The following is a 27,515-nucleotide window of genomic DNA, read 5'->3' on the forward strand; positions in this document are numbered from 1 at the left end:
CCATTTTGGCCTCCCAAAGTGCTGGGATTACAGACATGAGCACCATGCCTGACTCTTTTCAGTAGTTGATGGACATTTACATTGTTTCTTTTTCTTTCTTTTTTTTTTTTTTGCTAATACTGCTGTAAACATTTGTGTACAAGTTTTCTATGGACATTTTCAGTTCTTTCTGCGTATATTTAGGAGTGGAATTACTGGGTCTTATGGTAACATGGTAACATCTATACCTTCTCTAATGACTAATGATGTTGAATATCTTTTCATGAAATTATTGGATATTTGTATATATCATATATATATATATATATATATATATATAATTTTTTTTGAGGCAGCCTTGCTCTGTTGTTCAGGCTGGTGTGCAGTGGCAAAATCTCAGCTAGCTGTAACCTCCACCTCCTGAGCTGGGATTACAGGCATGTGGTATTGCATCCAGCTAATTTTTGTATTTTTTTTTTTAGTAGAGCTACGCTCTCGACATTCTGTACTTTTGTTTGCAGCACTTATGAGAATAGCTATTAATTTTTTGCAGACTTATTTCTTAACTGTGTGTATTTAATGTTTGTCTCCCTGCCAGACTGACTTCCTCAAAGGCAGGGATAAGTCTTTCTTGTTCACTGTGGTGTCCTCCACTGTACCATGCAAAATGCCTATGATGCAAGAAGTTATCAAATATTTGCTGAAAGGAACCTCAGATCCTTAAGCCAAATGATAAATTAATAAAACATATCAGCAGATAATCTCATTGGATAAATATTAGAAGTTTTTACAGGAGCAAACTAGAAAAGAAGTAAATGATAGAGGTACATTCCATGGAAATCGAGGGTGCGGTAGGGATGTAGACATCTGGGGTTGAAGTCAAAGTGGCCCAAGCCTTAAGTATGTTATTGACATTTACCTAGCATTCCTTTATCTCTTCAAGCAGATCCACTTTGAAATAATCAACACTCTTCTTGTTTCACTCCTCTCCATGCTAAATAAGACTTATGTAATTCTGATTATTTGCTTGACTTGCTGAAGGTGAACATTGATGAGTGATCTAAGCACAAAGATGTTTAGTAAAACCCAGGTCCTTTCAGGATCATTGACAAAGCAAGACAAGGTCCTAAGAGAGTTCCCGAGGAAATCAGTTGATATCTCCCAAGACAAGTTATTAGGTTGGTTCAATTGTAATCGCGATTTTTGCCAATAAAAGTAATTGCAAATTACAAGTAATGGGAAAAACCGAGACTACTTTTGTACCAACCTAATACTTCGTGTGGAGGGCAAACGGCCCCAAGTCTGCTCCCACTTCACATGCACAGGAACTGGAGCAAGGGTACAAGTGGAGGCACATAACATGTATATTTATATAAAAGCTTTAAATGAAGAAACTGGTAAACAAGATATGTTATGTCTCCTATTTTGACAAACTTTATTTTATTTAGCTTTAAACATTTTTCATTTTATTTATGTATTATACTTTCAAGTTCTGGGGTACATGTGCAGAATGTGCAGGTTTGTTACATAGGTATACATATGCCATGGTGGTTTGCTGCATCCATCACTCTGTTACCTACATTAGTTATTTCTTGTAATGCTATCCCTCCCCAATCCCCTGCTATTCCTCTTCTAGTCACCCCGCCCACTGACAGGCCCCAATGTGTGATGTTCCCTTCCCTGTGTCCATGTGTTCTCATTTTTCAACACCCACTTATGAGTGAGAACATGTGATGTTTGGTTTTCTGTTCTTGTGTCAGACAAACTAACTTTCATAATGAGATAGAAAGATAGATTTTAATCGAGAATTCTCAGAGTCCTGGGAATTTCACACTGGAACACTGCAGTGTGGTGAGAGCTGCCATCTATCTCCACTCTACTACCCTCCCCTGCCCATGGTCCATGGCCAAATCCCTCCTCTTTCTAACCTCACTCTGACCTACATTGTAGAGGTTCTCGAGTGTGCATGTATAGACACTCCAGGTGTTGTGTCCAAGCTCCATCCATATTTCCAGCAGACAACTGCTCCTTGGCCAGCATTAGGCTCAGGGCTATATACGCCTGAGAGAACTGACTCAGGGAAGGGGCTCAAGCAGTCCTTGGATGTAAGTACAAGGCCATTTAGGCAGGAAATTATGAAGGCTTGGGATTTGGATGGCATGTTCCCTTGTTTGAACACATTTCTTGTGCCCAGAGAAGAACATGACAAAGAAGTTCAGAGTGAAACCCTCTAACACATGTGTCCCTGAGCAAAGGCTCTTCCTTCCCATATCTGAGGGTGATTCAAAGTAGTATGGTAGCAAATTGATTTATTCCATCTCTTTTTTTCTGATATAATATGTAGGTGTGTAGAAGAAACTAAAATTGGGAGGGAGGTATGAAATGTTTCATTAGGTGAAGGAATTTTTATTTTATTTCTTATATCTCTTATGTGAAGACTTTGTTTAGACTGCTGATTCCAGAACTTGGCTCAATGTCAGGCTAGTTGGACTGGTCTCTGTTTTCTTTTAGGTCATTCCAGATTCTCAAAAGATAATGACTAGCAGCACAGATAACATACATGTTTTGCAGGGTTTATATTATAGATGTTGGAAGTCTCAGGAGACTATATGATGAGAAATAGGATTTGGATTTATGGTTTTACTCCTTATTGATCCATCAAAAATATCATTTATTGAGTAGCCCCAGGCACATCTGATTTCTTATTTAAAATTACAATGTTACATTTCAGGGCAAAGGATGCTGAGAATTTATAATGTAGGTGTTTTCAAAAAAACACCAAAAAAGATCTAATATAAAACAGATAGAAATAAAATGAAAATAACTGAAAGCGAATTGGAGAGCTGCCTCCCTCCTTGCCTCGTCAGGAGTCCTGAGGACTTCTGCTCAGAGTTTCTCAAAGTATGAGCCTCCAGGAATCACCTGCGGGCAGTCATTAAAAATGCAGATTCCTGGGTCTTGCCCCACTGAGTTAGACTGTGAGAATTTGATTGTTTGACAAGACCCCACAGTAACTTATATGTGTTCTTACATTTCCAGCCACAACAGATCTCACTGGACTAGACTGGGGTTAGGATACACATATTTTTAAAGTGTTCCAGATAATTTTGAAAATTAATCTAAAAATTGGGAGCCGTTGAAATAAATACTCTCTAAAGTGACGATGTCTGAAGCAGTGGTTCTCAATGTATGATCCTGGGGCCAGCAGCATCAGCAGCACCTGGAAACTTTCAGAAATGTAAATTCTTGGACCTCCCACTCCCAGGCCTGAATAAGAATCTCTAGAACGTGGCCCAGCTATCGGTGTATTAACAAGTTCTGCAGGTGTTTCTCATGCTGCTAAAGTTTCAGAATCACTGGTTTAAACAACTCCCTTAATACCATTCCCCAACAATTCAATAAACATGCATTGACACTCTGTGAACATTCAGTTCTAGGAACTTTGGAGAGCCTGAAGAAGTCACAGTTCTCAAAGATTGGTCAGTGACACTTTATTTGCAGTCTTGATTTTGGTTCTGGAGTGATCAAGAGAACGTCAAGTTTCAGCAGGTAGAAAAAATTCTTTCTGTGAATATAAAAATAGTCATTTTAATACATAGTTTTAATTTTATTCTTTATACTTTCTGTATTTTTCAAATATTAAACAATTTAGATTGGCAAAAACAATATAATTCTGGAAAATACGAGCCATTGGCAAAAAGTGATTTGTAAATGTAGTCAGCTGGGTGTGGCAGTGGGTATAAAAGTATCCAAAGCAGGGCAGCCACTTCCAATTGCCTGAATTTTTCAGGGGTCATTAGTTGGCTGCTGACGTCATGAAGGATTTTGTGGGGTTGCAATCGTCTTTGCTTTTGTGCATGATTTTGACTCTTTCTGAGCAAAAGTCAGGTACAAGTGACCCTTATATTTTGTCGTTTTAAGGCATGGTTTCTTAATGGTTGTGGGCCTTTTGCTGTTTGCTGTTTTGAGTAGAAGTGACTTTCCAGTATAGTTTTCTGACTTCTGTATTGGTATTGCTTCCTCTTGTTTGTTCTCTACCATGACATAAAGCAAGTGATTGATCTCCTAATGCTTGGGAAAGAGCTAGTTTTCATTATTCCTCTGGATTTAGGTGTTTTCTGTTGTGTTTGGTCACCCTATTCACCCTTCCTGTGGAAAAGTATTTCTCTTTTTAAGGTTTCAATTTGCTCTTCCATCGCCCATCCTAATCTCTCACTCATAATCCTGCTGCCTGCCTCCTGTCTGCCCTGTTGCCTCCTAAGTGATCGTGAGTTAGTGATCATAAATCAGGTTGTGAAAATAAAGCTCTTCATTCTTTCTCCTCTCACTTCTTATTCTTCCTAAGTCATAAAGTTGTTATCATTAATATTAATTGTTTTATTTGTATTCCACTTACTTTTTCCATGTGTCCTACCTACCTGTGGCTTATTTTTCAGTAATCTTCTCATCTAAACTATGTTTTTCCTTTATTTAAAAAGTTACTGGTTAGAAATGCCAAATATAAAATAATGTAATTTTGTTATTTCTAGCATTTTTTTATCATGAAAATACAGTGATGAATCGTTTGTTTAGACAAAAACATGTTTTTGTCTGAAAACTTTTTGGGATATGTTTCTGGTAGTAGAGTTAATGGACACAAGTGAGGAAATGCTGTTGTAGCACCACAGCTGTGAATGTTTTGAGTTGACAGATGCACCAGGCATGAATAGGTTTAAATCTGAGACGATCTTCCTTTTGCGTCATAGAAGGATGCAGGGTGGAGACATAGCAGGTGCAGCTCTTTATCTTATTAGCAGGTCTAGCAAATGCTCAAGGGTACAGTTTCCTTTGTCTCTTCACCCATATTAGCTGTAGATATCTACCAGGGATGAGAATAGGAGGCCATAGAAGCTGCAGCTTCAGTGCCCTATCAGTCCTTTACACCAGCCTAATTATATAAATTCAAGCCAGCTTGAGGCTCCTCCAATCCAGAGGCAGTCCCATACAGCAAAAGAAGCACAGACAGCATCCCACATTTAGCCTACTGTTGAACTTTTCAGGAAAAAGTACTGGAAGTGTGGGGAAGACAGAGGTTGTCTCTAGATAGGCTTGAATAGGACTGATCCTCTATTTATAATTTTACCATTTCATCTGAATGATCATATTGTATCTCTCAAGGCTATTTTACAGTAGTATCTTTTTTAAAAAAAATGCTATGTTCAGACTTTCTCTTGGTGTCCTCTAGCATAAAGTTGCTATCTAAATATTTTTTAAAAATATTTTTCAACAGTGTCAGTAGGATGTACTTCCTCTATGTTCTGGGTTGTGGCTGAACCAACTTTACTTGGTCAAGATCATATTTTGCATTCTGATGAAGTGTCTCTAGGAACTGGCTGTCCTGTAACCAATGTAACTGCGAAGCGATATGAGTTTAATTACCCTGTCACTGAATGTGGGATTCAGAAAGAGGTAAGAGCTGTGAGCATTTCAAATAATACACTAACGTCAATTTTACCTTGCAGTAGCACCGTGTGTAATGTCAGTGCGAGATATTTTTATGGCACTTGAATTTGGCATTTTGAGGATAGGAAAACCAGTGGGAACCTTGATTTGGCCATGAAATATAATGGCTCATGGCCATTGTGGAGAATACTTCCACATACATACATATTATTATAACTTTCCACGTACTCTCTTTTTTTTTTTTTTTTTTTGAGACTAGGTCTTACTCTGTCACCCAGGCTAGAATGCAGTGGCACGATCTCGGCTCACTGCAACCTCTGCCTCCTGGGTTCAAGCGATTCTCCTGCCTCAGTCTCCCTAGTAGCTGGGATTATAGGCAACTGCCACTGTGTCTGGCTATTTTTTTTTTTTTTTGTATTTTTAGTAGAGACAGGATTTTACCATGTTAGCCAGGCTGGTCTTGAACTCCTGACCTCATTCCACCCTCCTCAGCCTCCCAAAGTGCTGGAATTCCAAGCACTTGTAAATCTTTTTTAGTCCTTACATCCCCTAAAGTGTAGAAGCGCTGTAAAGCAGCCATTGTTTCCAGTTTTCACAGTAAGTAACTGAGGCTAAAGTGGGTAAAAATTTACTACAGATCATACATCTGTCCAACAGATATATAGCTGAAACTTGCATGTTGGTAAATTAGGATTTACATTCTCCCTTCAAAGAAGAAAGCAATGAAATAAAGTGGATAATAACAGAGGTAGAATTCACTAGGGGAAATCAGAGGAAAAAACATCTGAGGAGGTTTGAGGTTAAGGTGGATTTGGTAGTATGTTGTTTTTAATTTTTACATCTATGTCTATGAATGAGATTGGTCTATAACTCGTTCTTTCTCATATTGCTCCTTGTCAAGTTTTGAAACAGTTTAGTTAAGACTTGAATTTTTTGATCCTTGAATGCTCAATAGAATTTGGCAATAAAATCTCCTGTATCTTTTGTTTTTCTCTGTGGTTTTATCACTGGAATGAAGTTGAATCTAAGTGATTAAGGCAATTTAATTAGGGAGGAAGAGAGCCAGAATTTTCTGACAGCAACATACAGACTATTCAACATTAACCTTTGGTGGAGAATGAAAAGTGGACTCTGCATTCAGCATGCAGTGGTTTTACAATGTGAAAAAAGTAGTATATTTTGGGAGGCTGAGGCCGGTGGATCACCTGAGGTCAGGAGTTCAAGATCAGCCTGGCCAACATGGTGAAACCCTGCCTCTACTAAAAATACAAAAATTAGTCAAGTGTGGTGGCAGGTGCCTATAATACCAGCAACTCAGGAGGCTGAGGCAGGGAGAAGAATTGCTTGAACCTGGGAGGCAGAGATTGCAGTGAGCTGAGATAGTGCCAGTACACTCCAGCCTGCATGACAGAGCGAGACTACATCTAAAAAAAAAAAAAGTAGTATATTTATAGGAAAATTAAGTGGTGAATAACCACACTCTCCATTTAGAGGTATGTGTGTCCTATACAAACAATTCTGATTTCTTCCATATGCTGTTTCGCATCTACAGAACTTATTAATTTAACTTTACATGGAGGTTTACAGATTTCTAATTTCTTTGGCCTTTGTAGTTTTCCCCATATTTCAAAGTGTGACTTATTATGGATATGCAGAACTCATTACAAAGGCCAAAGGATTAATAACCTGACTTTACAAAGCTTGTACAACTAAATATGAGACACTAGGAGAGGCAGAGACATCAACCACAATGTTATTACAGGAACCACAAACTATTAAGTAAAATAACCAATCAGAGCTGTAGGTTTCTTTTGAAGGCCTTTTCCCCCCTATGGCATGAAAACCATTTCTAAAGTTTTCAGGGTCTTATAAGACCCCATTGAAATTGTCCTTTAAAGGGCAGATTGTATATGGAACAATCTGGTTAATGTTTAAAACGTTCTTAAGTTTCTATAGTATACAAAAAACAATGTTAATGTTCACATGAGTAATTTGATTTAATACCTTACCAAATCAGGTTCTTTCAATGAGTTTTGATGCAAAGGATCTCTTTACCTTGGCGGCTACATTTCTTTCTTAGGTTTTTAATTTATTATGAAGATTTTCTATTTAAAGGGCAGGATCTAGAATTTCAACCATATTAAAAACAAAATGAAGGACTGTAGGACTCAGTTTTAAGTAGCAGGCATGGATTAGGAAAGAATTAAACATTTAAGCACACTACAGTGGTTTTTAGTACACTGAAAAAGTTGTGCAACCATCACTGCTATCTAATTCCAGGATATTTTAATCACCTCTCAAAAAAATGCACCCAGACCTAAGATCAGTCACTCCACTGCCTCTTCTCCCCTAGTCATAGGCAACCACGAGTCTAATTTCTGTTTCTATAGATTTGAATACTCTGGATATGTCACATAAATTCAGTCATGCAATATGTGGCCTTTCATGATGTTTGCTTTGCATGTTTTCAAAGTTTATATGATAGCCTATCTCAATACTGCATTTCTTTTTATGGCTGAATAATTGTTTTTACTTTTTGTCTGTTACTGCTATACATTTGTGTACATGTTTATGTGTGAACGTATGTTTTCAATTGTGTTGTGTAAATATCTAGAACTGAAATTTCTGGCTCATATAGTAACTCCATGTTTAATTTTTTGGAGTTGCATAGACTTTTATTTTTCTAAAGATGATGAGTCTTTGGCTGGATGTCTTCAATAAAAGGTCTAACAATCAAAGTTAATAATTTATTTGTCCCAACTCCAACTCTTTTGTGGGAACAACTCTTAATTCTACTGTTCAGTTTCTTCCTTTAGCGTCCACCCAAAATACCAGTTTTAATGCTCACAGGATCAAAGCAAAACACTGAAACACCAGAGCTGTTTTAAGTGATTAGATTTTTTAAACAGCCAATTTGGACACCTCTTCATGGGAACTTATTTTTGCTCCTGCTTTAGTTCTTTGAGAAATGCAGGAATTCTTTTCACCAAAGTATCAGCCTGATCTAAGAATGTTGAAAAGTTAGCTGCCTTAGTGACATTGCTACCTCCAACCTCCAAAGAAACCTAAAAACCTTAGAAGATTAAATACAGTAAAATGTAAACAGGAACTATAATGTACGAGTCGTTTGAGAACTATAATTGTGTAGAATTTACCCATTCTTCAAATTGTTTTCTGAATGAATAAAACATTTGTGAAACAAAACATATGGTGCTTAAAAGAGTGGTTAAATGATGGGTTAGCTTTAGTACAAAACTTTTTCTGTCTTAGCTGGGTGCAGTGGTTCACCCTTAGAATTCTAGCACTTTGGCAGGCCAAGGTGGGTGGATTACCGGAGGTCAGGAGACCAGCCTGTTCAACATGGTGAAACCTCGTCTCCCCTAAAAATATAAAAATTAGCCAGGAATGGTGGCGGGCACCTGTAGAGCCAGCTACTTGGGAGGCTGAGGCAGGAGAACTGCTAGAACCCAGAAGGTGGAGGTTGCAGTCAGCCAAGATCACCCTAGTGCACTCCAGCCTGGGCGATGAGACTCCATCTCAAAACAACAACAACAACAACAACAACAACAACAACAACAACATAAAAAACTTTTTCTGTCTTAAGAAAGACAGGGGACTGCACAATCATCCTGTCAGGTAGGTCCTCTTATCCCCATTGTACAGAAGAGGAAAATGAAGTTCAAAAAGATTAAGTAACCTACCAAAGATCACACAGCCATGACTGCCAGTCTTTTGCTGGACACTACAAACTTAGCTACTTTTAAAAGAAGATAATTTTAAATTGAGTACTAATTGTTATCCACAAAATGAAAACATTAATGTGATTAATAACAAAGCATTTCTCAGATAATGGTTTTATGGAGAGGTTAAGGAAAACCAAAGTTAAGGATTCTGGATTCATATATAAGGATTTGGATTCTTTTTCAAATATAAAACACTCCTAATATTCCTGGTTCACTATTGAGAGGAAGGAAAGAATCTTGCAGTGGCTTAAATAACAAACAGCAATTTAATTCCTGGGTATATATGCAAAAGAATTAAAAGCAGACATTTAAACAAATATACATGCACATATGTTCTGGAAATCAAAAGGAGAGGGCAAAGAGAGACACAGAAGAGAACCACTGCAGCTGCTGCCAGGATCCAGCTGAACTTGAGATTGTTTTATTAATTTTATTTTCAAGTTGTTCATTGCTAGTGTAGAGAAATAGAATTAATTTCTATCTATTGATCTTGTCTCTTATAACATTATTGAGCATGCTTATTAGTTGTAATAGTTTGTTTTGGGGTGGATATCTTATGATTTTCTATATAAAAGATCATGCCTTATTTATTTATTTAAAGATGGAGTCTTACTCTGTTGCCCAGACTGGGGTGCAATGGTGCGAACTCAGCTCACTGCAACCTCCACCTCCTGGGTTCAAGCAATTCTGCTGCCTCAAGGCTCCCAAGTAGCTGGGACTACAGATGTACACCACCATGTCCTCCTGTATCTTTTTATTTTTAGTAGAGACCGGATTTCACCATGTTGGCCAGGCTGGTCTCAAACTCCTGACCTCAAGTGATCTGCCTGCCTTGGCCTCCCAAAGTGATGGGGTTACAGGCATGAGCCACTGTGCTAGGCCTCGTGTCATTTTTAAATAGAGATAGTTTTACACCTTCCTTTCCAATCTGGATAATTTTTGTTTTATCTTCTTGCCTAATTTCCCTGGCTAGAACCTGCAGCACAATATTGGATGCAAGTAGTGAGAGTGAACATCTTTGTGTTATTTTTTATTATAAGGGAAAAGCTTTCAGTCTTTCATCGTTAAGTATGATGCTGACTGGGATTTTCACAGGTGCTCTTTATCAGGTTGAGAAACTACCCTTTTGCCTTTAGTTGTAGAGAGTTTTTTTTTTTTTTTTCATCACAAATCATATTGAATTTTACATTTTTTTCCCTTGAAGCTATTGAGATGATCATATGGGTTTTGCCCTTTCTTCTATTAATATGGTGCGTTACATTGATTTTTGTATGTGGAGCCAACATATGCTTTTCCTGGGATAAATCCCATTTAGTCATAGTGCTTAATCCTTTTTATAGTTGCTGGATATGGTATTTTGCTGAGGTTTTAATTTTTTTGTTGGTGGGGGAGTGGTTAGAAAATGGTTTCTTCCTTTCTTTTTTCCCTTCAACTTTAATTTCAGAGGCAAATGTGCAGGATGTACAGGTTTGTTACATCGGTAAACGTGTGCCATGATGGTTTGAGGCACAGATCATCTCATCACTTAGGTATGAAGTCCAGCATGCATTAGCTGTTCTTCCTGATGTTTTCCCTCTCTATACCCCTGACAGTCCCCAGTGTGTGTTGTTGTCCCCAATGTGTCCGTGTGTTCTCATCATTCAGCTCCCACTTATAAGTGAAAACATGCGATCTTGTTCCTTTTTATGGCTGCAAAGGACACAATCTTGTTCCTTTTTATGGCTGCATAGTATTCCGTGGTGCATACATTCCACAGTTTCTTTATCCAATCTATCATTGATGGGCATTTGGATTGGAAGTTTTTATATGTATATTCATAAGGTACATTGATCTATAGTTTCTTTTTGTGATGGCTTGGTTTTGTTATCAGGGTAATACATCATAGAATGAGTATTATAGTATTATAGAATATAATGAGTATTATATCACAGAATGAATAATGCGCTCTCTTCTTTTTTTAAAAAATATTTAATTTTTAAAAATTTTAAGTTCCAGGGCACATGTGCTGGATGTGCAGGTTTGTTACATAGGTAAATGTGTGCCGTGGTGGTTTGCTGCAACTATCAATCCATCACCTAGGTATCCAGCTCAGCATGCACCAGCTGTTTTTCCTAATGCTCTACTCCCCTACTCTCCCCTGACAAGCCCCTGTGTGTATTGTTCCTCTCCTTATGTTCATGTGTTTTCATTGTTCAGCTCCCACTTACAAGTGAGAACATGCAGTGTTTTCTTTTCTGTTCCTGTGTTAGCTTGCCGAGAATAATGGTTTGCAGCTTCATCTAAGCCCCTGCAAAGGACATGATCTCACTCCTTTTCATGGCTGCATAGTATTCCATGGTATATATGTACCACATTTTCTTTATCCAGTCTATCATTGATGGGCATTTGGGTTGATTTCATGTCTTTGCTATTGTGAATAGTGCTGCAATGAATATACACATGCATGTATCCTTGTAATCCAATGATTTATATTCTTTTGGGTATATATATCCAGTAATAGGATTGTTTGGTCAAATGGTATTTCCAGTTCTGAATCTTTGAGGAATCACCATACTGCCTTCCACAATGGTGGAACTGATTTACATTCCCACCAACAGTGTAAAAGAGTTCCTGTTTCTCTGCAACCTTGCCAGCATCTGTTGCTTCTTGACTTCTTAATAATCACCATTCTGACTGGTATGAGATAGTATCTCATTGTGGTTTTAATTGACATTTCTCTAATGATAAGCGATTTTGAGCTTTTTTTTCATGTCTGTTGGCCATATGTGTGTCTTATTTTGAGAAGTGTCTGTTCATGTCCTTTGTCCACTTTTTTTTTTTTTTTTTTTTTTTTTTTTTTTTTTTTTTTTTTTTTTTTAGACAGAGTCTTGCTCTGTTGTCCAGGCTGGAGTACTGGAGTGCAGTGGCAAGATCTTGGGTCACTGCAACCTCGGCCTCCCAGGTTAAAACAATTCTGCTGCCTCAGCCTCCTGAGTAACTGGGAGTACTGGCATGTGCCACTATGCCTGGCTAATTTTTTTAAATTTTATTTTTAGTAGAGAACACGTTTCACTATGTTGGTCTTGTACATGGTGGTCTTGAACCCCTGCCCTCAGGCTGGTCTTGAACCCCTGCTCTTAAGTGATCCATGTGCCTCAGCCTCCTAAAGTGCTGAGATTACAGGCATAAGGCACCATACCCCTTTGCCCACTTTTTAATGGGGTTTTTTGTTTTTTTCCTTTAAACTTGCTTAAGTTCCTTATAGAGTCTGGATATTAGACCTTTGTCAGATGGACAGATTACAAACATTTTCTCCCATGCTGTAGGTTGTCTGTTTGCTCTGATGATAGTGTCTTTTGCAGTGAAGAAGCTCTTTAGTTTAATTAGATTCCATTTGTCAATTTTTTGCTTTTGTTATAACTGGTTTTGGCGATTTCATCATAAAGTCTTCGTGCATGCCTATGTCCTGAATGGTATTGCCTAGATTTTCTTCTAGGTTTTCTATAGTTTTGGGTTTTACATTTAAGTCTTTAATCTATCTTGAGTTAGTTTTTGTATAAGGCATAAAGAAGGGATCCAGTTTTAATTTTCTGCATATGGCTAGCCAGTTCTTCCAGCACCATTTATTAAATAGTGAATCCTTACCCCATTGCTTGTTTTTGTTAGGGTTGTCAATGATCTGATGGTTGTAGATGTGTGGTTTTATTTCTGAGTTCTCCATTTTGTTTCATTGTTCTATGTGCCCATTTTTGCACTGGTACCATGCTCCCTTGTAGTATAGTTTGAAGTTGGGTAGCATGAGGACTCCAGCTTTGTTCTTTTAACTTGGATTGTCCTAGCTGTATGATCTCTTTTTTGGTTCCATATCATTTTAAAAATACATATTTTTCTAATTCTGTCAAGAATGTCAGTGGTACTTTAATGGGAATAGCACTGAATCTAGAAATTGCTTTGGGCAGTATGGCCATTTTCATGATATTTGTTCTTTCTATCCAAGAGCATAGAATGTTTTTCCATCTGTCTGGGTCCTCTCTGATTTTCTTGAGTAGTGGTTTGTAGTTCTCCTTGAAGTCCTTTACTTCCCTTTGTTGGCTGTATTCCTAGGTATTTTATTCTCTTTGTGGCAATTGTGAATGAGAGTTCCTTCATGATTTGGCTCTCTGCTTGTCTGTTGTTGGTGTGTAGGAATGCTTGTGATTTTTGCACATTGATTTTGTGTCCTGAGACTTTACTGAAGTTCTTTATCAGCATAAGAAGCTTTTGGGCTGAGTCCATGGGGTTTTCTAGATCACATCATCTGCAAACAAAGACAATTTGACTTTCTCTCTTCTTATGTGAACACCATTTATTTCTTTCTTTTGCCTGATTTCTCTGGCCAGAACTTCCAGCTATGTTGAGTAAGAGTAGTGAGAGAGGGCATCCTTGCCTTGTGCCAGTTTTCAAGGGGAATGTTTACAGCTTTTGCCCATTTGTTATAATATTGGTTGTGGTTTGTCATAAACGGCTCTTACTGTTTTTAGGTATGTTCCTTCAATATCTAGTTTATTGAGAGTTTTAAAAATGAAAGAGTGTTGAATTTTGTTGAAGGCTTTCTCTGTATCTACTGATATAATCATGTGTTTTTTTTGTTTTTGGTTCTGTTTATGTGATGGATTATGTTTATTGATTTGCATATGTTGAACCAGCATTGCATCCCAGGGATGAAGATGACTTGATGGTGATGGATAAGCTTTTTGATGTACTGCTGGATTTGGTTTGCCAGTATTTTATTGAGGATTTTTGCACTGATGTTCATTCGGGATACTGGCCTGAAGTTTTTGTTTTTTGTTATATCTCTGTCATGTTTTGGTATCAGAATGATGCCGGCCTTATAACCTGAGTTAGGGAGGAGTTCCTTATTTTCAATGGATTGGAATAGTTTCAGAATAAATGGTACCAGCTCCTCTTTGCATCTCTGATAGAATTCAGCTGTAAATATAACTGGTCCTGGGCTTTTTGTTGTTGTTGTTGTTGTTGGTGGTGGTGGTGGTGGTGGTGGTGGTAGGTTATCTATTACTGCCTCTATTTCAGAACTTGTTATTGTTCTATTCAGGGATTGAACTTCCTGGTTCAGTCTTGGGAGAGTATATGTGTCCTGGAGTTTATTCATTTTTTTTCTAGATTTTCTAGTGTATTTTCGTCGAGGTGTTTATGGTATTCTCTGATGGTTGTTTGTATTTCTCTGGGGTCAGTGGTAGTATTCCCCCTTACCATTTTTGATTGTGTTTATGTGACTCTTCTGTCTTTTCTTCTTTAGTAGTCTATCCAGTGGTCTATTTTATTGTTTTTTTTTTTTTTTCCAAAAAAGCAGCTCCTAGATTCATTGATTTTTTTGAAGGGTTTTTCATGTCTCTGTCTCCTTCAGTTATGCTCTGAGCTTGGCTATTTCTTGTGTTCTGTTAGCTCTGGGGTTTGTTTGCTCTTGTTTCTCTAGCTCTTTTTAGTTTTGATTTTAGGGTGTTTCTAGCTTTTTCATGTGAGCATTTAGTGCTATAAATTTCCTTTTTAACACGGCTTTAGCTGCATTCCAGGGATTCTGATACATCGTCTCTTTGTTCTCATTAGTTTCAAAGAACCTGATTTCTGCCTTAATTTCATTATTTACCCAGAAGTCATTCAGGAACAGGTTGTTCAATTTCCATGTAGTTGTGTGGGTTTGGATGGGTTTCTTAATACTGAGTTCTAATTTTATTATTTGCTGTGGTCTAAAAGACTGTTATGATTTCAGTTTTTTTGCAATTGTTGAGGAGGGTGTTACCTCCAATGATGTGATCAATTGTAGAGTAAGTGCCATGTGGCACTGAGAAGAATGTATATTCTATTGTTTTGGGCTATAGACTTCTGTAGCTATCTATCAAGTCTACTTGATCCAGAGCTGAGTTCAGGTCCTGAATATCTTTGTTAATTTTATGTCTTGATCTGTCTAATATTGACACTGGTGTATTAAACTTTCCTGCTATTATTGTGTGTGGGGTCTAAGTCTCTTTGCAGGTCTTTAAGAACTTGTTTTATGAATCTGACTGCTCCTGTTTTGGGTTCATATATATTTAGGATACGTAGCTTTTCTTGTTGAATTGAAACCTTTACCATGTAATGCCCTTCTTTGTCTTTTTTTGAACTTTGTTGGTTTAAAGTCATTTTTGTCAGAAACTTAGATTGCAACTCCTGCTTTTTTCTGCTTTTCATTTGCTTGGTAAATTTTCCTCCATCCCTTTATTATGATCCTATTTGTGTCTTTGCATGTGAGATGTGTCTCTTGAATACAGCACACCAATGGGTCTTGTCTTTTTATCCAGCTTGCCATTCTGTGTCTTTTAATTGGAGCATTTAGCACATTTACATTTAAGATTAATATTGCTATGTATGAATTTGGTCCTGTCATCATGATGCTGGCTGGTTAATTTTGCAGACTTGTTAATGTAGTTGTTTCATAGAGTCATTGGTCTGCATACTTCAGTGTGTTTTTACAGTGGCTGTTAATGGTTTTTCCTTTTCATATTTAGTGCTTCCATCAGGAGCTCTTGCAAGGCAGGCCTTCTGGTGATGAAATCCATCAGCATTTGCTTATCTGAAAAGGATTTTATTTCTCCTTTGCTTATAAAGCTTAGTTTGGTCAGATGTGAAATTCTGGGTTGGAACTTCTTTAAGAATGTTTTATATTGACCCTCAATCTCTTTTGGCATATAGGGTTCCACTGAGAGGTCTGTTGTTAGTCTGATGGGCTTCCCTTTGCAGGTGACCTCGCCTTTCTCTCTGACTGCCCTTAACATTTTTTCCTGTATTTCAATGTTGGAGAAGCTGACAATTATGAGTCTTGGGGTTGATTTTCTTATGGAGTATCTTATTGGGGTTCTCTGGATTTCCTGAATTTGAATGTTAGCCTGTCTTGCTACGTTGGGAAGTTCTCCTGGATGATATCCTGAAGTGTGTTTTCCAAATTGGTTCCATTCTTCCCATATCTTTCAGGTACTCCAATCAGTCATAGGTTTGGTCTTTTTCCATAGTCCCACAGTTCTCAGAAGTTTCGTTTGTTCCTTTCCACTCTTTCTTATCTAGTCTTGTCTGACTGCCTTATTTCAACAAGATATCTTCAAGCTCTGATATTCTTTCTTCCAATCGGTCAATTTGGCTATTGATACTTGTGTTTACGTCATGAAGTTCTTGTGCTGTATTTTTCAGCTCCATCAGGTCATTTATGTTTCTCTCTAAACTAGTTATTCTAGTTAACAACTCTTGTAACCTTTTTCATGATTCTTAGCTTCTTTTTATTGGGTTGGAACATAATCTTTTAGCTCAGTGAAGTTCATTATTACCCACTTTCTGAAGCCTACTTCTCTTAGTTTATCCATCTCAGATTCAGCCCAGTTCTGTGCCCTTGCTAGAGAGGTGTTGCAATCATTTGGAGAAGACATTCTGGTTTTTGGAACTTTCAGCACTTTTGCATCGGTTTTTCCTCATCTTCTTGGATTTGTCTACCTTTAACCTTTGAGGCTGTTGACCTTTGGATGGTGTTCTTGTGGGGTCTTTTTTTAATGTTGTTTCTTTTTGTTTGTTTTTCTTTTAACAGTCAGGCTTCTCTTCTGTAAGTCTGCTTTAGTTTCTGGAGGTTCACTTCAGACCCTGTTTGCCTGGGTATCAACTGTGGAGACTGCAAAACAGCAAAGATTGCTTCCTGTGCCTTCCTCTGGAAGTTTTGCCCCAGAGGGGCATGAACAAAATGCCAGCAGTTACTTTCCTGTATGAGGTGTGTGGCAACCTCTGTTGAGAGGTTTCATGTGGTCAGGAGGCATGGAATAAGGCACCTGCTTAAGGAAGCAGTCTTGTCTATCCCTTAGCAGAGCAGGTACACTGCACTGGGGCAGGGCAGGGGAGTCTTCCAACTGCTGACTAGAGTCTCAGTAATGGTGGTGGCCCCTCCTCCCAGGAAGTTGGTCATCTTAGGCCGACTCCAGGCTACTGCACTGGCCAGGGGGGATTACAAGCCAGTGGGTCATAGCTTGCAGGATTCCATGGGAGTGGGAACTGTTGAGCAAGGCATTTGGACCCTTGGCTTCAGTCCTCTTCCCACAGTAGTGAACAGATCTCTTGCCTCATTGGAGTTGAAGGAGCTGCCAGAGTATGCAAACACTCCTGCCTGAGTGGCTGCCATGGGTTTGCAGAGCTTTGTGCTTGGGACCTAAGGCCCTGATGGGATGGGCTAATGAGGTAATCTCCTGATCTGTGGATTGTAAAAATCCATGGGAAAAGTGTAGTTCCCCAGACAGGTAGCACAATCCCTCACCCACCTCCCTTGACTGGGGGAGGGGGTGTCCCTTTGCCCTATGCAACTCCTCCTGGGTGAACCATTGCCTCATCCTTCTTTTCCTTGCTTTCTGTCGGTTGCATGAACCACCTAGTCAATCCCACCAAGAGAATCTGGGTACCTCAGTTGGATATGCAGAATTCAATCACCATTTATGTCCATCTCTGTGGTAGCTGCAGACTGGAGCTGTTTCTACTTGGCTATCTTGGCCTCTCCTCACCTCCACTTCTATTTGTTGAGAGATTTTGTGAAGCACTAGTTTTTAAAAAAAAATTTTTTTTTATTGCATTTTAGGTTTTGGGGTACATGTGAAGAACATGCAAGATTGTTGCATAGGTACACACATGGCAGTGTGATTTGCTGCCTTCCTTCCCCTCACCTATGTCTGTCATTTCTCCCCATGCTATCTCTCCCCATCTCCATTTCCCCCCAACGGACCCCAGTGTGTAGTGCTCCCCTCCTTGTGTCCATGTGTTCTCATTGTTCAACACCCACCTATGAGTGAGAACATGCGGTGTTTGATTTTCTGCTCTTGTGTCAGTTTGCTGAGAATGATGGTTTCTAGGTTCATCCATGTCCCTACAAGGGACACGAACTCATCATTTTTGATGGCTGCATAATATTCCATGGTGTATATGTACCACATTTTCCCTGTCCAGTCTATCATCAATGAGTATTTGGGTTGGTTCCAGGTCTTTGCTATTGTAAACAGGAAGCACTAGTTTTAATTCTTTTTTTACATGTTTGATAGAATTCAGCAGTGGAGACTGGTGGTGCTTGGACTTCATTTGTGATTTGTGGGTAGTTTTCGGTTACTAATCCAATCTCTTTACTTGTTATAGGTCTATTCCTTTTGAACACATTCAGAGTCAAGTCAAAATAAGCAGCATTTCAGGAAAAGTGAAAAAAAAAAAAAAAAAAAAAGACGATTCTCTGAAGATGGGCTTTTGAGGAGCTCCAAACCATTTGTTTCCTCTGGATTCTGCTAGGCTGTTGGCTTTCATGTATACTATGGACTGGGAAGAGGGAAATTGAAATAGAACAAGTTAAAATGCACAAAGCTATAGTTCTGAGATTCTACCACTTTTTTCTTCAATAAATGCTCCTTGAATTGTTGCAAAACTTAGGATAATATTCAGAGTCTAAAAAATGTTGAATATGATAATTTCTGTGATTTTCTTTCTTTTTTTTTTTTTTGAGTTCACGTCCTTTGTAGGGACATGGATGAACCTGGAAACCATCATTCTCAGCAAACTGACACAAGAGCAGAAAATCAAACACCGAATGTTCTCACTCATAGGCAGGTGTTGAACAATGAGAACACATGGACACAGGGAGGGGAGCACTACACATTGGGGTCCGTTGGGGGGAAATGGGGGAGGGATGGGGGGTGGGGAGGTGGGAAGAGATAGCATGGGGAGAAATGACAGATACAGGTGAGGGGACGGAAGGCAGCAAACCACACTGCCATGTGTGTACCTATGCAACAATCTTGCATATTCTTCACATGTACCCCAAAACCTAAAATGCAATAAAAAAAATAAAAAAAAAATTCTGTGATTTTCTTACTGTTTTATGAAAAAGTGGATTTTTCGGTCGTCTTCGCTTTGCATATTAGAAGTGACTATTGAATACATAATTACCAAGAGAAGTAAGAAGCATATAGTATTTATTTTATACACTTTAGATATCATTTATATACTCAACTAAAATAACCTTCAATAGCAATACAATGGAAAAGTAATAATGCTATTGAATGCTATATTCTATTCATTCTTTTTGGAAATATTTTATTTCTATGAGATATTTATTGTATAATTTAACAGGTTGAAAAATAGTAATTCAGTAAGACATTTTTGTAAAAATTATCAATAGAAAAACATATACTTAAATACATTTACAGAAGTTACTCCTGTGTTAAGATTATGAATCTTTGACCATAACCATAGTGGCATTTTTTTTTTTTTTTGAGACAGAGACTTTTTCTGTCATCAAGGCTGGAGTGCAGTGGCATGATGGGTCACTGCAGCCTCCATCTCCTGGGCTCAAGTGATCCTCCCATCTCAGCCTCCTGAGTATCTTGGAACCACTTAACCCAGTTGATTGTTTTTACATTTTTAGTAGAGAGGAGGTCTTTCTATGTTGCCCAGGCTGGTCTCCTGAGCTCAAGCAATCCTCCTGCTACTTCTTTAGCCTCCCAAAGTGGCAGGATTACAGGTATGAGACACAATGGTGGACCAACATAGCGTTTTTGATGTATTCACAATAAGCGTGTGTTCAGAAAACACAAATCTCCAATTGGTTCAATATTTTCAGACATTTGGGATAATGTTTAAGGGCCAAATCTCAGGGAAAAAAACCTTTAGAATCATAATCTTGTTTCTAGTCTGGGAATTCAAGATTACCATCTTATTTTATTTCCACAAATATTTGATTGTGCTGATGATCAAAAGCCTTGGATGGTGGTTTCTTAATTTTTCTGGGGACTCAGTTTTTTCCCCAGCTCTATGCAGAGAGACCTTGTTGTAGTATAAAGAGCTTACATCTTGACTTGATCTGTTCATTGTTCAAATGTCTTTAAAATGCCTGTGTGACATGACCTCAACTTACAAAGTCTTTTTGTCCCACTAGGTTTTCTCATATGGAACAGTTTTTTATTCAACACTCTACTGTAATATAATGCAGAAAGGAGTTACTGGCAAAATTCCTTTGATGTGCATTGTATACAGGTGAGTATAATGAGCAAGATGGTTCACAGTTTATCCTTTAAGAACTAATTAAAAGGAAAACATTTTGAATATGAAGCTTTATATGATTAGAACTCTAGAGCGATGTTGGTTTGCATAGTTTCTCAGTGCAATGAGGTCTTTACCTATGACATTTGGCTATTACAGATGCTCTGGCCAAATCCCCTGGAACACCCCCTCATTTCTGTTTGCCTCTCTCTCTGCTTGTGTGTGATCTGGCTTTCAGTGATATGGATTGGGCTTGGAAACTTAGAAAATCCTTCCCACTTTCATGGTTGAGTGATTTGAGACTGTGAAAAGCCAGCTCTGTTTCTTGAGTCAGGGATAAACTTGGAGGCAGGATTTAACTTTGGAGCTCACTTGAGGGTCCTCCTGAGGCAAGGACTCTGCCTTAAATAGCATTTTGGCTTGTCGTCTTTATCTTCTATGTCCTGCTTTTCTCCCATTCCCTTTCTGGGAATACTTCTATAATAAATCGCCTGCACCTAAGTGTCCTTGCCAAGACCTGCTTTTGGGAAATCCAAGTAAGATGTAGTAAAATGAGTTAAACAGAGCTCAGAGGTGATTGTGTTCATGATCATGTAGCTAGGGAATGCCAAGTCAGGACTTGAACATACCTTCTCACCTAGCTGCCTCCCCGCAGATCAGAGGATACTTGGAGAAACAGGAATGGTAGTCAAATTAGTTTTCAACTCTTTAAGGTCAAATTAAAAAAAAAAATCTTAGCCTAAACTGTTCTTTATTCTACATAATTCTTTCTATTTCTTTCTTTCTTTCTTTCTTTTTTTTTTTTGATCTGATTGGCCTTTACTGGATACTGCACAGAACAACAGCAGAATATATATATTTTCAAGCACATGAGGAATTTTTACCAAGATGGACCATTAATATTTTACATAATTCTTAACTTTCCCCCTAATTTTGATAGCTTGTATAAATCAAAAGGCTTGAATGGGCATAATTGTATTAAAATACATTTTAAAAGCAATAATTTAGATGTTTTCTTAATATACTCTAGCCCTATGACTTTTGGGGAAATCCCCAAAACTTTGCTATATCTTCAGGATCAAAGGATGAATGTTGTTAACCTTTTAATAGTTTATGAATGACAACTTTTAAAAGATCCAGGATTCTGTTTATACTTGTAAGAAATTGTCTTGGGGATTTAATTTAGCTTATCAGAGCAAACGTTTTCTGTTTGGAATATATTTTCCAATGGTAGGACTTTTTTTTTTTTTTTTTTTTGGACTAACACCCCTAAATGGAGGTGTGTTAATCCAAAAACAAAACAAAAGTAGAGGGCGGAGTGGTAGCAGTGCTAGTAAATCTGCTGCTAAAGTAGAAAGAACAAAAATGAATTGAAGCAAAATGAGTCTTACTGGCTTGTTTATTTTTAAATGTAATCTGATGTAAAAATTGTGTTTTCTTTAAAACTTTCAGCTCATCTTTGGATACCACTTCAAGCACTATCCATAACAATCTTATAAAATTCCGAAATGATCCTCCCTGTAAGAATTCTCATTCTGCCTGGAACTTAACCAACACTTGTCTATTTGGATTGCCTTGGATTCCGTATTTTCAAGACTCCTTGGTGAGGATTCTTACAAGAGACAAAACATGGCAGTGTCCACATAGAAATGATCATATTGTTATAAGGAAGAAAAAAGCTCAAATCTCTACTAAGGAGGGATTTTGTTGTTTAAATAGTGTCTAACTATGTGATGGGTCTCACATTACATTTCAGTCTTGTTTAGAATGAATGCTACTTCTATGTGTCTGCATATATCCTGTCTCGTAAGTCTCCCTTTACTCTGGTTATGAGAAAAAAAATCTCTAGTATAGTTCAAACATAATCCAAGTTGATAAACCATTCATTTTAAATAGTGCTCAGACACTTGAATAAAATTTTCAGCTTTTTCAACCTTTCCTTTTAATCTCTGGCACATAGTAGGTCCTCCATGTTCACTGGTCAATATATTAGTCAATGCGTTTTCTGTGCTAAGCTTATCAATGGGTTACATTGGAAACTTTTTATTAACTACTTTTCTTTTTTCTCTGCAGGTAGAGGCATCTCATCAGTCACTTCTGCTTAGTATGCCTCATCCATTAGTCCATGAGAGCGCAAATGTAGCTATATTCTAGGTTCTTGCATCACAATCCTGATAACTCTGTTGCCATATCTTCCTTAAAATTTCATTTTTGAACCACTCACTACAGATTTCATCACTTTTTGGTGCCACTTCCTGAGAGGACATTGGATTGTGTAGTGCCCATTGCTTCATATGTTTTTTAAAAGTGTTCCTTTTAAACAAAGGCCATGATGCCCTTGCATAGTCTCTTATAATAAGATGTCTATGTATCATTTTTAGATGTGGAGTTGATCTTACAAATAAAATGTGTTGTGCCTTCTTGATAACTGGGTTATAATCTCAAAACAGAACTTAGGCTGGAATGTAGGCATGGAAGGGTGGAGGTCTCTGTCCTCCACCTGCTGTTAGTGACAAGTCATGTTTTAAATACAGTAGCTGAGATAATACCACATGGTTGTTAGTTTAATATCCATGATGGAAATGAACCATTGGATCAACCAGGAAATAGACTAGAAAGTTTGACCTCTTGTAGACCTATGGCTTTGGGAAACAGCAATACAAGAATATTTCTGTATCTTTATTCAAGATCAGTAGGGTGAGACTGGTTTTCATTTTTGGCACTCTGGGAACTAAACCTTTAGTGATCCCTTAGGACCATTCTTCTTTATTTCAATGACCACTCTCCAGTTAACTGGAGAGTGGTCATTGAAATAAAGGGGTCCCACTCAGTTGGGGGAAGGGAGTCTACCATTACTGAGGCAGCCCACCACTACCAAGGCAGTCCACCATTACTGAGGCAGTCTCCCATTACCGAGGCAGTCTGCCATTACAGAGGCAATTCCAACTATACCTTTATAAACAAAACCACAAGGAAGTTCACATAGCAGCTGGGCAGAGCCCATGGCAGCTCAGCAATGCCTCTGGTGGCAGTAACTAGGCTAACTTCTTGCTGGGCAGGGCATGTCTGAAAAAAGGCAGCAGCACATCAGGAACTTATAAATAAAGACCCACCTTCTCAAGACAGAGCACCTGGGGAAAAAAGGCGGTTATGAATTCTGTAGCAGCAGACTTAAATGTACCTGACCAGCATCTCTGAATGGAACAACAGAGCTCACAGCTCAGCACTTGAGCTCCTATAAGGGACAGACTGTCTCCTCAATCAGCTCCCTGACCCTCATATATCCAAAGAGACACCTCATAAAGGAAAGCTCAGGCTGACATCTGGTGGGTATCCTTCTGGGACAAAAATAACAGAAGAAGAAACTGGCAGCAACCCTTACTGTGCTGCAGCCACCACAGGTGATCCCCAGGCAAGCAGGATCTAGAGTGGACCTCTAACAGTCCTACAGCAGAGGGACCTGACCTTTTAGAAGGAAAACTAAAAAACGGAAAGAAATAACTTCATCATCAACAAAAAGGATGTTGACTCAGAGACCCCATCTGAAAGTCACCAACTACAAAGACTACAGGTAGATAAATCCACAAACATGGGAAGAAACCAGTGCAAAAATGATGAAAACACCCTAAACCATAATGCCTCTCCTCCTCCAAGGGATCACAACTTCTCACAGGCAAGGGAACAAGGCTGGATGGAGAATGAGTCTGATGAATTGACAGAAATAGTGCTTCAGAAGATGGGTAATAACAAACTTCTCAGAGCTAAAAGAACATGTTCTAACCCAATGCAAAGAAACTAGGAACCTTGAAAAAAGATTTGATGAAATGCTAATGAGAATAAACAGCTTAGAGAAGAATATAAATGAATTGATGGAGCCGAAAAACACAACATGAGAACTTAATGAAGCATACACAAGTTTCAATAGCCAAATTGACCAAACAGAAGAAAGGATATCAGAGATTGAAGATCAACTCAATGAAATAAAAATGAGAAGGCAAGACTAGAGAGAAAAAGAGTAAAAAGAAATGAACAAAGCCTTCAAGAAATGTGGGATTATGTGAACAGACCTAATCTACATTTGATAGGTATACCTGAATGTGAGGGAGAGAATGAATCCAACCTAGAAAATACTCTTCAGGATATTATCCAGGAGAACTTCCCCAACCTAGCAAGGCAGGCCAGTATTCAAGTTCAGGAAATACAGAGAATACCACAAAGATTTTCCTCAAAAAGACCAACCCCAAGGCACATAATTGTCAGATTCACCAGAATTGAAATGAAGGAAAAAATGCTAAGGGCAGCCAGAGAGAAAGGCCAGGTTACCCACATAGGGAAGTCCATCAGATTCACAGTGGATCTCTCAGCAGAAACTCTAAAAGCCAGAAGAGAGTGGGGGCCAATATTCAACATCCTTAAAGAAAAGAATTTTCAACCTAGACTTTCACATCTGGCCAAACTAAGCTTCATAAGCAAAGGAGAAATAAAATCCTTTATGAACAAGCAATTGCTCAGAGATTTTGTCACCTCCAGGCCTTCCTTGCAAGAGCTCCTGAAAGAAGCACTAAACATAGAAAGGAACAACCAGTACCAGCCACTCCAAAAACATACCAAATGGCAAAGAGCATTGACAAATGAAGAAACTGCCTCAACTAATGGGCAAAACTACCAGCTGGCATCAAAATGGCAGGATGAAATTCACACATAATAATATTAACCTGAAATGTAAATGGGCTAAATGCCCCAATAAAAAGACACAGACTGTCAAATTGGATAAAAAGTCAAAACCCATCAGTGTGCTGCATCCAGGAAATTCATCTCATGTGCAAGGAAACACATAGGATCAAAATAAAGGGATGGAGGAAGATTGACCAAGCAAATGGAAAGAGAGAGAGAGAGAGAGAGAGAAAGCAGGAGTTGCAATCCTAGTCTCTAATAAAATAGACTTTAAACAAACAAAGATCAAAAGAGACAAAGAAGGGCATTACATAATGGTAAAAGGATCAATGCAACAAGAAGAGCTAACGATCCTAAATATATATGCACCCAATACAGGAGCACCCAGATACATAAATCAAGTTCTTAACAACCTACAAAGACACTTAGACTCCCGCATAATAATAGTGGGAGACTTTAACACTCCACTGTCAATATTAGACAGGTCAACAAGATAGAAAATTAACAAGGATATCCAGGACTTGAACTTGGATCTGGACCAAGCAAACCTAATAGAGGTTTACAGAACTCTCTACTCCAAATCCAGAGAATATACATTTTTCTCAGCACTGTGTCACAGCTACTCTAAAATTGATCACATAATTGGAAGTAAATCACTCCTCAGCAAATGCAAAAGAACAGAAATAATAACAAATAGTCTCTCAGAGACTGTGCCATCAAATTAGAACTCAGGATTAAAAACCTAACTCAGAACCACACAACCTCATGGAAACTGAACAACTGGCTCTTGAATGTTGACTAGGTAAATAGCGAAATGAAGGCAGAAATAAAGATGTTCTTTGAAACCAATGAGAATGAAGACACAACATACCAGAATCTATGGGACATATTTAAAGCAGTGTTTGGAGGAAAAAATTTTTTAAATTGTACTTTAGGTTCTGGGATACATGTGCAGATCATGCAGGATTGTTCCATAGGTACACACATGGCAATGTGGTTTGCCGCCTCCTTCACCCTGTCACCTACATCTGGCATTTTCCCCCATGTTATCCCTCCCTGACCTCCCCATTCCCCCCACTGTCCCTCCCTTGCCTGCCCCCAACAGACCCCAGTGTGTAGTACTCCTCTCCCTGTGTCCATGTGTTCTCATCGTTCAACACCTTCCTATGAGTGAGAACATGTGGTGTTTGATTTTCTATTTTGTGTGAGTTTGCTGAGAATGGTGGTTTCCAGATTCATCCATGTCCCTTCAAAGGACACAAATTCATCATTTTTTATGGCTGCATAGTATTCCATGGTGTATATGTGCCACATTTTCCTTGTCCAGTCAATAATGGATGGGCAATTGGGTTGGTTCCAGGTCTTTGCTATTGTAAACAGTGCTGCAATGAACATACGTGTGCATGTGTCTTTACAATAGAATGATTTATAATCTTTGGGTATATACCCAGTAATGGGATTGCTGAGTCAAATGGAATTTCTATTTCTAGGTCCTTGAGGAATTGCCACACTGTCTTCCACAATGGTTGAACTAATTTACACTCCCACCAACAGTGTAAAAGTGTTTCTATTTCTCCACATCCTCTCTAGCATCTGTTGTCTCCAGATTTTTTAATGATCACCATTCTAACTGGTGTGAGATGGTATCTCAATGTGGTTTTGATTTGCATTTCTCTAATGACCAGTGATGATGAGCAGTTTTTCAGATGTTTGTTGCCCTCATATATATCTTTTGAAAAGTGTCTGTTCATATTCCTTGCCCACTTTTGAATGGGTGTTTTTTTTCTTGCAAATCTGTTTTAGATGTTTGTAGATTCTGGATATTAGCCCTTTGTCAGATGGGTAGATTGAAAAAATTTTTTTCCATTCTGTTGGTTGCCAGTTCACTCTAATGATTGTTTCTTTTGCTGTACAGAAGCTCTGGAGTTTATTTAGATCCCATTTGTCAATTTTGGCTTTTGTTGCTAATGCTTTTGGTGTTTTAGTCATGAAGTCATTGCCTATGCCTATGTCCTGAATGGTTTTGCCTAGAATTTTGTAGGGTTTTTATGGTATTAGGTCTTATGTTTAAGTCTTTAATCCATCTGGAGTTAATTTTAGTGTAAAGTGTCAGGAAGAGGTCCAGTTTCTGCTTTCTGCACACTGCTAGCCAGTTTTCCCAACACCATTTATTAAACAGGGAATCCTTACCCCATTGCTTGTTTATATGAGGTTTGTCAAAGATCAGATGGTTGTAGATGTGTGGCATTGCCTCCAAGGCCTCTGTTCTGCTCCATTGGTCTATGTCTCTGTTTTGGTACCAGTACCATGCTGTTTTGATTACTGTAGCCTTGTAGTATAGTTTGAAGTCAGGTAGTATGATGCCTCCAGTTTTGTTCTTTTTGCTTAGAATTGTCTTGGCTATGTGGGCTCTCTTTTGGTTCCATATGAAATTTAAGGTGTTTTTTTCCAGTACTGTGAAGAGGGTCATAGGTAGCTTGATGGGGATAGCATTGAATCTACAAATTACTTTGGGCAGTATGGCCTTTTCACAATACTGTTTCTTCCTAACCATGAGCATAAAATGTTTTTCCATCTGTTTATGTCCTCTCTTATTTCCTTGAACAGTGGTTTGTAGTTCTT

General features: G+C 38.3%; 1 protein-coding gene across 2 annotated transcripts; it reads left to right on the forward strand.

Annotated features, from left to right (window-relative positions):
* The first annotated feature begins 405 nt into the window (after positions 1-405).
* OOSP3 (oocyte secreted protein family member 3) lies at positions 406-26,820 on the forward strand. Of its 2 annotated transcripts, none has more exons than XM_039470321.2 (5): positions 406-3,528; positions 5,249-5,427; positions 20,116-20,213; positions 21,672-21,822; positions 22,293-26,820. In XM_039470321.2, the coding sequence occupies exons 2-5, from the start codon at positions 5,272-5,274 to the stop codon at positions 22,371-22,373; spliced, it is 486 nt and encodes a 161-aa protein (XP_039326255.2). In that variant the 5' UTR covers positions 406-3,528; positions 5,249-5,271; the 3' UTR covers positions 22,374-26,820. The 2 variants fall into 2 exon arrangements, with proteins under 2 accessions (XP_039326255.2, XP_074257632.1); XM_074401531.1 differs by lacking the exon at positions 406-3,528 and adding an exon at positions 3,547-3,867.
* The last annotated feature ends 695 nt before the right edge of the window (positions 26,821-27,515 follow it).

Source organism: Saimiri boliviensis, chromosome 6, assembly GCF_048565385.1.
Source record: "Saimiri boliviensis isolate mSaiBol1 chromosome 6, mSaiBol1.pri, whole genome shotgun sequence".
Classification (NCBI taxonomy): Eukaryota; Metazoa; Chordata; class Mammalia; order Primates; family Cebidae; genus Saimiri; species Saimiri boliviensis.

Bases quoted from the DNA above. Each gene is read 5' to 3' on its own strand.
- OOSP3 (XM_074401531.1), top strand. From the start codon at position 3,795: ATGAAGGATTTTGTGGGGTTGCAATCGTCTTTGCTTTTGTGCATGATT. The intron at 3,868-5,248 runs GTACAAGTGACC...ATTTTTCAACAG, and splicing joins TCTTTCTGAGCAAAAGTCAG to TGTCAGTAGGATGTACTTCC. The intron at 20,214-21,671 runs GTGAGTATAATG...TAAAACTTTCAG, and splicing joins TTGATGTGCATTGTATACAG to CTCATCTTTGGATACCACTT.